This window comes from Oncorhynchus nerka, linkage group LG16 (assembly GCF_034236695.1).
Source record: "Oncorhynchus nerka isolate Pitt River linkage group LG16, Oner_Uvic_2.0, whole genome shotgun sequence".
Lineage (NCBI taxonomy): Eukaryota > Metazoa > Chordata > Actinopteri > Salmoniformes > Salmonidae > Oncorhynchus > Oncorhynchus nerka.
The window spans coordinates 36,459,771-36,473,972 of NC_088411.1; the positions used below are offsets into that span (position 1 = coordinate 36,459,771).

Here is a 14,202-nt window from a genome sequence, read left to right on the forward strand (position 1 = left end):
GGGGGTACCAGTACAGAGTCAATGTGGAGGCTATATACAGGGGGTACTAGTACAGAGTCAATGTGGAGGATATTTACAGGGGGTACCAGTACAGAGTCAATGTGGAGGCTATATACAGGGGGTAGCCAGTACAGAGTCAATGTGGAGGCTATATACAGGAAGTACCAGTACAGAGTCAATGTGGAGGCTATATACAGGGGGTACCAGTACAGAGTCAATGTGGAGGCTATATAAAAATACATTGTTAACTCGCTTTAGTGATATTATAGGTAGCAATTTGTTTGTGGGGAGAAACCGAGGAAATTTGTTCATGTACATCGTCATCGCCATACAGCAATCGGTCTTGCCTTGGAATGTTTAGGTAATTTGGGTAGACTTCTCTGTAGGGCTAGTGGACTTTATACTATACTTCACTGTGTGGTTTTCAGGGCAATAGGCTATTACCTGTAGTAGAGTAGTCCACTAGTCAAACACCTGTTAAGACACGTTGTTAGACCATTTTACACAAACGTTCATCATGGAGTTATGTTTGTCTTCTAAATGTATACATTGTTGCAGAGTGATTACACGCAATTGTAAAGCACAACGGTTTACATGCTGACACCCTTTCCTGCTTCTCACGCCTGACTTGTGAAAATGTTGCCTGCAGGGTCTCAACTGCGCATGCTCCATGTAGAAGCGTTGTATTTCGTCCTGTCAAAATGTACAAATTGAACATCGTTTCCGAGTGATAGTAGATTTTTGATTGTAAGTTTAACTGTTATGCCAACGTAGTTACAGCCGTTGATGAGATTAACAAATGAAGGGGACAAACCAGGAAATTATTTGTGTAATGCCCAGCGTGCATTTCGTTTGCGTGAAGAAATAATGAAGTTGCAAAGTATGACACTTACCAAACGTCTCTCTTCATTTGCATTGGTGGACTGTAATATCTCTGTGTTCTGTCGACGGTATAGAGCTTTGATTAAATAATAATAATAATATTAACCATGACCCTGAATAGTAAGGCCGAGAACAGGCTGTGAATGTTTTTAATGAAGCTGTAGTACACTCTGGTTTCTCTTCAGATCGCATAAATCTTTCGCCTTTTACTAAAGATTTCCGTGGAGAGGAACATTATGAGTATCAACTAATTTTTTGATGCCCGGCTTCACGGCTGGGCTTCCTACAGGTGTTAATAATAATACAAATATTTTGAATGTTGTAGGTAATCTCATGTTGACCTGTATTTTTGTCACCTTTATTTAACCAGGTAGGCTAGTTGAGAACAAGTTATAATTTACAACTGCGACCTGGCCAAGATAAAGCTGTGCAACACGAACAACAACAGAGTTACAAGTGGAATAAACAAACATACGATCAATAATAAAATCGAAAAAGTATATTTACAGTGTGTGCAAGTGAGGTAGGCAATAGTGGTGAAATAATTACAATATAGCAATTAAACGCTGGAGTGATGAATGTGCAAGTAGAGATACTGGTGTGCAATGTTGGATGGGCTATTTACAGATGGGCTATGTACAGGTGCAGTGGTGATCTGTGAGCTGCTCTGACAGCTAGTGCTTAAAGCTAGTGAGGGAGACATGAGTCTCCAGCTTCAGTGATTGTTGCAGTTCGTTCCAGTCATTGGCAGCAGAGAACTAACTGGAAGGAAAGGTGGCCGAAGGATTGGCTTTGGGGGTGACCAGTGAAATATACCTGCTGGAGCGCGTTCTGCGGGTGGGTGCTGATATGGTGACCAGTTAGCTGAGATAAGGTGGGGCTTTACTTATAGATGACTTATATGACTTATAGATGACCTGGAGCCAGTGGCTTTGGCGACGGATATGGAGTGAGGGCCAGCCAACGAGAGCATAGAGGTCGCAGTGGTGGGTAGTATATGGGGCTTTGGTGACCAAACGGATGGCACTGTGATAGACTGCATCCAATTTGCTGAGTAGAGTGTTGGAGGCTGTTTTGTAAATGACATCGCCGGAGTCGAGGATCGGTAGGATGGTCAGTTTTACGAGGGTATGTTTATTTGGGGAACTTTAAATTGGAGCATCGGAGAAAAATGCAGCGCTCACAGTCAGAGTTCTGGTGTCTTCTCAGTTAAATGCAGGGGCAACTTCATGCAATGTGGTTTGAAAAAGTGTGATAGGTGGTGAATTATATCTAATTGTGATTTACTCTATTTTACAGTATCCAATACTAATATACAGGCAACTGGCAGCTTGTAAAGTTACTCTAAAACAACAGTATAGTGCATTACTGTAATCTTATTCCAGTAATTGTAACCAATGACTGGATTAAATTAATTGAGGGGAGATCGGGTGTGTATTTTACTTTAATTGCATGGGATTGGTGCAATCAGGTTGGCTGCTAGCTAATGGGTTTGCATATTACAGCATATCAATTGAATGCCAGTTTGGAAGCCTTCATTAAGGCCTAGAAGGGCAGGTGCTATAAAAACCAATTGCATACTCCAAGCATCTTCACCTCATTCTAAAAACCCATTGGAGGAGAAAGTCAGAGGGGAGGGAAAGAGTATGCACTTGAGATTCTCCCAATGACCACAGGGCAAAACAGACCGAAGGACATGGCAAATACTCAGCAAGGTGTGCGACCTACTGCCACTCCAATCTGTCCGCTATACACGTTTAATTGATGGGGTACACCTACCACATATCAGTTGAATTTGTACAGCACTCTAACGGGTGGCACAAATGTAGCCTCTTACAAGGCATGCCTCAAAATATGTTAATGAGCCAGAAACATCATTACCCTGCCACCACTAGTAGTCAAAACATCATTACCATGCCATCACTAGTAGTCAAAATGTTTTTGCCACTCAAAAAATACGATACGGTACTGTATTCTGTGGAGTGGAATTACACCATTCTATATACAGCCATTATTTCCCTGCCCACAACATTTCCCCACAATGCACCATAATGTACTGTATGCTGCAGTATAATGCTTCACAGTTTTTTACTGTCGTACAAATTTACCATATCAATCAGTTTCCATTACAGTGTACTATTATGTGAATTACATTTTCTAAATCATGTAAATGTTGTACACACCTTGTTTGGTTGGTTCACTTCGGACCTTGATGTCTCTCGAACCTATCACTCAGAATTGAAAAAGTTGCCTGTTGCCAATCCCACAGTGCTGTGCGGTTACAGTAATGTACTGTTAAACCTAAGTTTCTTTAGAATTTCCAGTATAATTGACTGTTTATGCCTTAAATCACCCAGAGAGTGTTGCCATTTATGGCAATTAATACGGTAAATAATTAATACGGTACTTTACTGTTAGTTTGATTGTATAATCCTGTCAAAACAACAAGATAGTTTTACGGTGCATGTGGTACTGGCAGTAGACTACATTCTTTAGAACAGTAGGAGACGGTGTGTCAATACGTGTTGTTCTGTGATTAGGCTGAAGTTGGTTATGTAGTTAGCTGTGTGTGTGTGTCTGTGTGTCTGTGTGTGTGTGTGTGTGTGTGTGTGTGTGTGTGTGTGTGTGTGTGTGTGTGTGTGTGTGTGTGTGTGTGTGTATAACCAGTGTGTGTGTAACCAGTGTGTATTCTACTGGTATGTATAGGTTGTGCATGTGTGTAGCAGTAGTTCACAAGTCAGCAGAAGGAAGTGTGTGGGTCTGGTGAGAGAGATAAGATAATACACTGCGTATCTGTCACCCTGTCTGTATCAGAGCTTAGATCCACCTCTTATTGAGGTTTATTATACATGCAAATAGGCCCTGTTCTACCTTCTCATCAACACGATCAGTTATATGGTTCAGGTGAATTCATCTGAGGAATTTGTTGGGTGTGTTTTTGTACTGTTGTGTCTCTGTTTTTGTGTAGTTTTTAGTCATTAGTATTTGTGAATAATTATGAATGATTGATTTAATTTGACCAATATTAAAATACTTTGCTAATAACCTCTACTACCCACCAGGTGGCAACAGTACTTCATTGAGACGTGGGAAGTGTGAAACTGCTGTTGAAATGGGATGTTGTTGAATCACTGGGAGAATCTCCATTGCATTTCCTTGATTCCTCGTATCCTCTCTTCTCGCCTCCTTCTCATAACCCATTTCATAAGAAAGTCAGAGGTCCTTCTCCTCTGACCTTCTCATTCAATGGTTTTTAAGGAGGAGACAAGGAAGCGCATGCGAGGAATCGGGGAGTTGCTCATCAGGTAATTCCCACCTCCTCCCAGACATCCCCAATTCCACCTCTTTTCCTCCATCGATTTAGGCCTGGTTTGCAGTCGGCGTTCCAATTTATCCCCAAAGTGTTCGATGGAGTTGAAGTCAGGGATCTGTGCAGGCCAGTTAAGTTCTTCCACACCAATCTCGATAAACCATTTCCGTATGGACCTCGCTTTGTCCACGTGCGGCATTGTCATGCTGAAACAGGAAAGAGCTTTCCCCAAACTGTTGCCACAAAGTTGGAAGCACAGAATCGTCTAGAATGTCATTGTATGCTGTAGCATTAAGATTTCCCTTCACTGGATCTATGGGGCCTAGCTCGAACCATGAAAAATAGCCCCAGACTGTCATTTCTTCTCCACCAAACTTTACAGTTGGCACTATGCATTGGGGCAGGTAGCGTTTTCCTGGCATCCGCTAAACCCAGATTAGTCAGTCGGACTGCCAGATGGTGAAGCGTGATTCATCACGCACCCTGTGACTTCAGTTGCGCGCGGTCACCATTAGCGGCAAGTGTTACACCACCCCAACAAACGCTTGGCATTGCGCGTGGTGATTTTAGGCCTGTGTGCGGCTGCTCAAATGGAAACCCATTTCATAAAGCTCCCGACGAACAGTTCTTGTGCTGACGTTGCTTCCCAAGGCAATTTGGATCTCGGCAGAAATTTGACGAACTGGTACCTACTGTGTACAAAATTTGGTGCATTTCCCCCTGAGCATACCATTGTTTCCTGTATGAACCATGTGTGCTAGTTAGCTAGCACACAATGTCGCCCTACTGTGTACCGAAGAAAAGACACTGTCTACCGGTTGTCCCTGCCTCTCGCTTGCACAGCAGATGGGAGGTTAGGGCGACACCGTGTGCTAGCTAGCCTAATAGTTAGTGACACTCTGTGCTAACTAGCTTGATAGTTAGCGACACCGTGTGCTAGCTAGCCTAATAGTTAGTGACACTGTGCTAACTAGCTTGATAGTTAGCGACACCGTGTGCTAGCTAGCCTAATAGTTAGTGACACTCTGTGCTAGTGGTGTTGCCCCCACCTCCCGTCTGCTGTGTAACCTACTGAAGCGAACCAAAAAGAGGAGCAAAATGAAAACTAGGGAAAATCAGATAAAGTATTGTTAAAAAAAAAAAATATGGAGAGCCAACTAAAGGTGTTAACACTCCACATCTCTCAAGCCAAGTGGTGCACTGGGCACGCTGCTCTTAAAAATCTATGCCAGGACATGGACATTGATTCTAGAGTAGTCCATGTGGGTTTCAATGGCATTATGAAGGGCAGCTCTGAACAGTTGAAACTGGATTTCAAAGAGCTGATTGACTCTCTGCTAGACACTAATAAAATAGTCATCATATCTGGCCCTGTGGCCTCTCTGAATCGTGGCATTGAACGCTTTAGCAGGATTCTTTCTCTTCAAAACTGGCTACGGGATTATTGCAGCTCAATGGGTGTAGCTTTTGTTGACAATTTCAAAACCTTTTGGAAACACGACTCGTTTTATAAGTAGGATGGGACCCACCCAGATCACTTGGGTTTCTGGAACCTTTCACAGTATTATAAGGCTGTGTTGCGACAATGACTTGTCAATGACCCAAGCCCAGCTCAGTTAATCTCTACCATTGTGTCGCTGAGTCATGATAATGCTATAGCAAATGGTTATTGGTAGACACAATGTAAGTAGCCTAATTTATGTCCCTCTAACTGCCCTGAATGCCTGGCTGATCACACAGCTGTTGTAGGCAGAAATCATGTGTCTGAACTAGGGTTGCACATTTTGGGGAATATTCAGAGGTGGAAACGTTCCGATGGAATTAACAGGCATATATGGGAATTAATATTAATGCCATTTAAATGTAGATGTTTTTTTGCATTGGATATACAGTATATCAGGAAAGTGAGTACACCCCTCACATTTCTGTAAATATTTGAGTATATCTTTTCATGTGACAACACTGAAGAAATGACACTTTGCTACAATGTAAAGTAGTGAGTGTACAGCTTGTATAACAGTGTAAATTTGCTGTCCCCTCAAAATAACTCAACACACAGCCATTAATGTCTAAACCGCTGGCAACAAAAGTGAGTACACCCTTAAGTGAAAATGTCCAAATTGGGCCCAATTAGCTATTTTCCCTCCCCGGTGTCATGTGACTCGTTCGTGTTACAAGGTCTCAGGTGTGAATGGGGAGGAGGTGTGTTAAATTTGGTGTCATCGCTCTCACACTCCCTCATACTGACTGGTCACTGGAAGTTTAACACGGCACCTCATGGCAAAGAACTCTCTGAGGATCTGAAAAAAAGAATTGTTGCTCTACATAAAGATGGCCTGGGCTATAAGAAGATTGCCAAGACCCTGAAACTGAGCTGGTGGCCAAGACCATACAGCAGTTTAACTGGACAGGTTCCACTCAGAACAGGCCTCGCCATGGACGACCAAAGAAGTTGAGTGCACGTGCTCAGCGTCATATCCAGAGGTTGTCTTTGGGAAATAGACAACCTCTATACTTATTTTCCACCATAATTTGCAAATAAATTCATAAAAAATCCTACAATGTGATTTTGGGATTTTTCTCCTCATTTTTTCTGTCATAGTTGAAGTGTACCTATGATGAAAATTACAGGCCTCTCTCATCTTTTTAAGTGGGAGAACTTGCACAATTGGTGGCTGACTAAATACTTTTTTGACCCACTATATATCTCACTAGGTCAGGATATTAAACCTCCATGTATATCTCACTAGGTCAGGATATTAAACCTCCTCCATGTATATCTCACTAAGTCAGGATATTAAACCTCCATGTATATCTCACTAGGTCAGGATATTAAACCTCCTCCATGTATATCTCACTAGGTCAGGATATTGAAGCCAACATATACTACTTCTAATATATCCATGACATTTGTGATTTCCTTAAGTGCACAAGGGTGATTTTCCTTTACGGTCCATTGAGGTATTTAAAACCATATTATAAACTTCCGCCATAATAATAGAGTCTTGTATTGCATGTAGGTTTGATACATTTTCTAAGAAGCATGTTTCAGCCTTATTTGGACCGTATAGATTGAGCCATATCTGTTTAAGGACCAATAACACATTTAAAATCATTCATCTGCCTTGTGGATCTGTTTGCATTATTGTTAATTAATATCATCACCTCTTTTGAGTTTCTTTGCCCATGGGAGAAGTATATTTTGTCTCCCCCAGTCCTTTTTTCCACAACTTTATCTAAAATTGTTGAATGAGTTTCCTGTAAACAATAGATATTCTATTCCTTGTCTTTTAGCCAGGTAAATACTGATTTGTCTTTTCTTATCTGCAAAGCCATTACAATTATAGCTTTTACAATCACCATTTACCATAATGAGATACAAGTTTAAATTCTATTTATCATAATATATGTTTGTAACCTTAGCATTAAAAAGTGCCATAGCAATTGAATGTCCATGCAAGAATGCCCACATGCAGGAATGCCCCGTATTGAGGGCTGCAGTTGGACACGATTGGGTTCAGCCGCTCCAGAGACGTGCTCCGACCACCAACATTATCATGTACGCGCAGACAAATAGAGAATGTTGCAGGAAGCATAGAGAATGGAAATAATGGATAAATGAATGCATTGTGTAAGAATGAATTGATTCTTGAATGTTATCGATGGACACAGCTTTGTAGAACCAAAACATACACAGCCTGCCTCTGCTCTCAACACCCGAGAACGAATCGTTCGGGTGGCTGCAGCAGTTCGCGAACGATAGCCTACTAGGCAAATAGTCCTCGCGGCAGTTAAGCAGTTGGATTCCGACTGCTCGTTCACAATCTTGTCCGGTTGCGGCCCACAACTAGACTTCGTTTCAAATATATACATTAATAATCTTATTTGTACGCCTAGCAATCACAATTGCACATTGTTTTATACGTTTCAGTCATATTTGACAGCTCCAATATGCCCCTATGGTGAAGAAATGGCTTGTAGACTCATGATTCTTTTTAGTTCATTGTTCGCCGACACAACAGTCAGATTAATATAATAGTTCGATAACAACGTTTACATTCTTTGCAATAACGATTTCCCTAATAATCTTGTTTATAATGGACACATCTGAAATCAGGTTACTGATGGCATACTGATAAATGTATGCTCATTGATTTATTCTCTGCCTTGCAATATACTACTTTCAGTCCCCCTATCTCTTTACTTATTTGCACAACTAATTGGATGAAGTGTGTGTTTGTGTGAGACGGTTATAGATCCGGTTCACTCAGAGGCGTAGATGACACCAGAACATATTTTTTCCAAACCGTTGCAGTGTGAACGGTGTAGAATATTTGGACATGTACAAAGTGTCTGCAGGTGGAGGAATCTGAGATGTTGAAGTTGTGGAAAAGGAGGTCATGGTGAATGTTATGAAGAAGCTGTGACGTGTTGCAACTGTGTTGGAAAGCATGAAGCTACATATTTGGAGTGCTCTGACCAGGGCAGAAGAGAATGTGGTTGCCAAAGTCAGGGCCGTCCAGAGCATTTCATATGTAGTGGCTGTCAAAAGGGTGGGGGGAATGAAAGGTACTCTTGAGGACTCCATGGTGTTGGAAGATGGACATTATTGTGGATGTGGCAGAGTGGTTCCTGGGACTAAAATATTTCTCAAGGAAGGAATTATAATTATCGCCATAGCCCTCATATATTAAATCTGTATTTCCTTTGCTTGTAGAAATATTCAGATAAAATGTGTGGGAAGTTGACGGTTGACCTGGGGTGTATTCATTAGTCGGATTCTGTTACAAAACATTTAGCAATGGAAACAATTTACTCCAAACTGAAAGTTTTGCAATGAAAACCAGCGTTTCTATTTGACAAATTCAGGTAGGTCCCTCCCATAGAGAATGATAGAAGCCACTAGTGGCCAAAAGGCCAGTTTAGAATGGGCAGCAGCGCCATTGAGGGCTTCCACCATTTTAATGTAGTCAATTGGTGGGACTTCCAACTTCATGTCCAACCAAGTCATCAGGAGAGATCAGCCAATCGTGAAGAAGAAGACTTTAAAATAGAGATGGTGTCAATGGCGCTATCCGTGATGATCATAGACGCTATAATGGCACAAATGAAAAAAGATGAGTCCTCTATCTATCTCTATGGTCCCACCCCGTTTTGTTAAGTTTACTCCAGGAACCCAACAGAAGCAAACAGAGCAAACAATTTTCTTTTGCAAAACATTTTGCAACAGACAAGACATTTTGCAATGGAATCTGCCTAATAAATAAACCCCAGACTTAAAATAAACTAGTAAACTATAACAGGGTGGTGCCTCCATGAATTCCGGTAATCATGTGAAGGCTAGTGCCGGCCCTGGGGTTGGGGTAAGGGTTAGGGTTAGGGTTAGGGTTGGGGTTAGGGTAAGGGTTGGGGTTGGGTTTAGGGTAAGGGTTAAGCACAGGAGGTTGCACCTTTAATTGGGGAGAACGGGGGTATCCAAATAAAGTGCTGCCCATCTTTCTCTTCCTAATAGCTGTAATTGCATGGATGTGTACTTTGACCTATTTGTTTTTCTGTTCTCCTTCTCAGTCCCTCTGTCTCTCCCTGATTGCTGTTTGGAAAGAGGTACGTCGTCAGTTTGAGTGTGTGTGTGTGTGACTGTGGGTATGTTTCTTAGATTGTGTGGTGTGTGTCTCCCTGACTCCCGGCGACAGTGGAAAGAGAGGTGAGGCGCAGGCAGTGCGTGATGGACGTGTATCAGGAGGGATTAGTGGTAAACATAGGCAGGCGTGTTCTCTCTCTGACGAGGCGGATTTCAATCTCTCTCTCTCTCTCTCTCTCCCAACTGTTTAAACTGCTAGTGTCTCATCTCTCTCCAAACAACTGACTGCTCTCATCTCCCATGGCTCCGTAATATTTGTGTGTGTGTGTATGTGTGTGTGTGGGGGGGGGTGTTTTTATCTCCCTGTCTGTGTGTGTTTGAGAAAGTGATTCAGTCTCTCTTTCTGTGCGATGGCACTACTGCCTAAGGAGGCAGAACGATTCGATGGGCTATCTCTGCTATACTGGTATGTCCCTCTTTCAATTTGTTTTCCCTCTATTTGCTTAATCACCCTCTTCACTCTTAATCTAGTTTCTCTTTTTAAGTCATTTTTTTAAATTGAAGGGTGAAAATATGTACAGTAATTTACATTTTTGTTGCATCTAAAATTCTACTTCCTTTCACCTCTGAGCCTTACAGTAGGAGGAGGTGCGTGCATGTGTGTGTGTGTGTGTGTGTGTGTGTGTGTGTGTGTGTGTGTGTGTTGCTCAGAGACTTGTGCAGGGGAAGCAACAAGGAAGCCTTAATGTGTCTGTTTACTTGACTGTTCTTTGCAGTAATGTACGAGTTTAGCTGCACTACATATGTAGAGTTGGAGATGGAAGTGTATCCTATAGACGGAGGTTTATAAATGGCCTATAGCAGCTGGAGCCCTGTGACCGCTCCTGGCCAGTCCTGTCACAGCAGGAGGACGAAGGGAAGACAGATTAGCCCGTATTAAGTGATCAGTTACATGTTTGTTCTAACCGTCGATACTCCGCAAGTAACTCACTACATTCTTATAAATAAAGGTGCAAGTAGGAACGAAATAGGGTTATTGAGAGCAATGCCATAGGGGAACTATTTTAGTGTCTGAAGAACCATACAAAAATCCTCCAGGACTGGAATTGAATAGCCCTGCTGTAGGGTTTTAAGCTTATTTGCATATTTCCCAGGGTACCTTTGGAGTGAATTTTAGAGTTACCAGTACCACCCATGACTGTGGTTGTTGCATTCTTTAATTTTCAGTCCTTTTGCCTTTACCAAGTGAGATCCTAAGTGAATATTTTGTAATTAAAATGTAATAAATAAAAAAAAATACAATGCATATTTCATAATGCCTTCTTTTGAGGGCCTAGTTGTACCCTCATACAGTGGCCTGAAACTCATACAATGGAAAACAAAAAAATCCTGTTGTTCTTATGGCAGTAAATTACATGAATTACTCCCCCAAAAAGTATAGTATGTTACTATAAATTCAGAATAAACTTTGATTTAACAGTAAATTACTGTTATGTTTACAATTTACGTTAACATACTGTACTTAATTTATATATATTTTATTTTTTACAGTAACTCACAGGTAACTGGCTGCTAATAAATTACCGTAAAAACTATAGGATTAGCCAATTTGCTGTGTGCTATGAAAGGTACACATCTGCAGGCTTCAATACATACAAGAACCTTTGAGAATTCTGAAGAACTGTAGATGCCACTCAATAACCCCACAGTTAACTCAAAAGGTTATTCATCGGGCAAGGAACATTTAAGAACCTTTTTTTTTGTTTTTTGTGTACAATGACTCACTCACTACAATGTCTATTGTAGTGTTTATTGATTGTTAAGGGTTAAACAGTGTGTATGTGACACTGTAGGCTATATAAAACACATATGGGTGAATGCATTATAGTCCTTTTGTAGGCTACAGGAACAACAGCTGTTTAGTGATCTTACTATGAGCCTTCGGAGTCTGTCTTGGCCATTTGTCTATTGGTTAGTGTAATCTCCTGGGCTAAATTTAGAAATGTGGCTTTTGTTGTGAACGGGGATGGGGAAGAGTAGAGGACGGAGGAAACGAGGACAATATGGGAGGGGAAATTAGGGAGGAGAGACAGAAATGACAGGAGATGGAAGGGAAGAAGGAGAGGAGATAAGGAGGGAAGACAGGAGAGGAAAGTAAATGAAAGGAAAGGAGGTGGTAATGATTAAACGAGAGGAGTGAATAGGAAGGGAAGGCAGAGAGAGGAACCTTAGGAAACCAGGTCAGCTCTTCCTAAATCTGGAGTGTTAACCTCTAGCTGAACCCTTTTCCTCTGCTACTTCCAGGGTCATGAGCAGGGCAGAGACAGGCCATAGAAAATACCTCTTCCCTCTATTCCTTCATGAACGGAAACCAGAGGTGGAATGCCTATTACGGTGTTAGGGACCGAGTCCCACTTGTAATTGGTCAAAATTAATAATATGTGATGGGTAAAAAAAAAAAAAGTGAACATTTTTATTTAAAGAAAAATATAGATGATATATTATTGGATTATGTTTTAAATGCTAATGAAAGTGCAGTAAATGTGTACATTTTCCTGTTTGAAAAATATATTGTTCAAAACAATCTGTTCAGTTACTTTGCCCCTCAGTGACTGTCAACAGCGGCTCCGGCCTCCGTGGACATTGCTTGGATCGTTTTACCAGGTATTTTCTATCAGGGCGAACTGCAGCATAAATCATAACAGCACAAAGTAAATGGACCTCTCTGAGGCGCTCAAATGTGCATGTCTACCTTTGATAAATAATTAGCTCTTATTCAGAGGGCTTTAGTTAAATGCGGAAGACACATTTCAATGGAATGCATTCAGTTGTACAACTAACTAGGTATCCCCCCTTTCAATGCCAATTTCAACTCTTTCTAAACTAATATCTGAGTAACTCAGAAATATGAAGTTATTTCAGAATGAAAGTTACCTGGCTAGAAGATCATGCTTTGTGACAAATGTTAGTTAGCTATCCCCAGTTAGATCATGCTTTGTGACGATATATTAGCTAGCTATCCCCAGTTAGATCATGCTTTGTGACAATATGTTAGCTAGCTATCCCCAGTTAGATCATGCTTTGTGACGATATATTAGCTAGCTATCCCCAGTTAGATCATGCTTTGTGACGATATATTAGCTAGCTATCCCCAGTTAGATCATGCTTTGTGACAATATGTTAGTTAGCTATCCCCAGTTAGATCATGCTTTGTGACATCATGTTAGTTAGCTATCCCCAGTTCTATCCCCAGTTAGATCATGCTTTGTGACATCATGTTAGTTAGCTATCCCCAGTTAGCTATCCCCAGTTAGCTATCCCCAGTTAGATCATGCTTTCACTTATTGCATCTGCATGCTTGTTGTGTTCTCCCTGATTTCCACTAGTTACCACAGCCATATTGTAAAAAAAAATTAATGAAAACAGAAATGAGCTTCTTGGTTTTAATTTAAGGCTAGGGTCAGGCATAAGGTTAGCAGTGTGGTTAATGTTGTTAGGGTTGGTTTTAAAATCAGATTTTAAGAAGAAGAAATTGTGGAAATAGGAGGGGTTTATGACTCTGTAGCTGTGGTAACTAGTGATGACCATTCTCTCTGGTGCACTCGTTTTGTTCATGAGCTGGCTGCTCGTTCTAGCACAATCTAATCTGTTCCAAACAATGGCAGCATGTACAGCAGTAGTCATTCAGTTTTTTGACATGCAAGATGGAAATAGGTCAAGTTATGCTGTTGTTCAAATTCACAGATCGCTTTATATATCTTCTCAAATAAACTACCTGTAGTTCGAAAACTTGTCATCATATTTCTGTCATGCTCCTTTGTTGACAACACCAACCACCTGGTGCTCCGGGTATTCAGCCAATCAGTTGCTGCCGCTGACGGAAACTCAGGAAACCAGGTCAGCTCTTCCTAAATCTGGAGTGTTAACCTCTAGCTGAACCCTTTCCCTCTGCTACTTCCAGGGTCATGAGCAGGGCAGAGACGAACATGCCGACACTTCATCAACTTCTGAGTACTTATATATAATTTTCCCATTGACATCAATGAAAGATTTATGCACATGCTTTAGTTACGCGGGGATCTGTTGTAAAAGCATTCCACAACTCTAGATCGGTCCATAAACTGACAAGGTGTTGGATGATGAAAGCTTATAGGATAGCAAATGTGGGTAGGTCTGCTATGACAAGGCATTTATTATCTAGCAGTTTGTAACAGGCAAAAGTGACGCTACATTAGCCGTTACAGGTTAGGTACTGTTTGGCGTAGCACAGAGAATTTTCAACCAACCTTAACTTGGTGATACTTCCTCAATTCTCGACTTGCAAGACAACCGATGTCTTCTAAACGTCCATGTCTAGTTGTCTAATGCTCCGTTATGAAATGAAATCAGTTTTTTGCTTAATGAAGTAATCCAACAATGTGTACGACGC

The 14,202-nt window shown here is 41.2% G+C and overlaps 1 protein-coding gene and 1 non-coding gene across 2 annotated transcripts in view; both read left to right on the plus strand.

Moving 5' to 3' along the window:
- The first annotated feature begins 1,047 nt into the window (after positions 1–1,047).
- On the plus strand, positions 1,048–1,163 carry LOC115144636 (U5 spliceosomal RNA). The gene has a single exon (XR_003865856.2). It is a non-coding gene; the product is annotated as a U5 spliceosomal RNA (small nuclear RNA).
- An 8,878-nt stretch (positions 1,164–10,041) lies between these two features.
- The window catches only part of LOC115144452 (syntaxin-binding protein 4-like), a 126,790-nt gene continuing 122,629 nt past the window's right edge, over positions 10,042–14,202 (plus strand). The window contains exon 1 of the mRNA XM_029685506.2: positions 10,042–10,239. Coding sequence (XP_029541366.1) covers positions 10,184–10,239 — 56 coding nt within the window. The 5' untranslated portion in view covers positions 10,042–10,183. The remainder of the gene's footprint in view (positions 10,240–14,202) is intronic.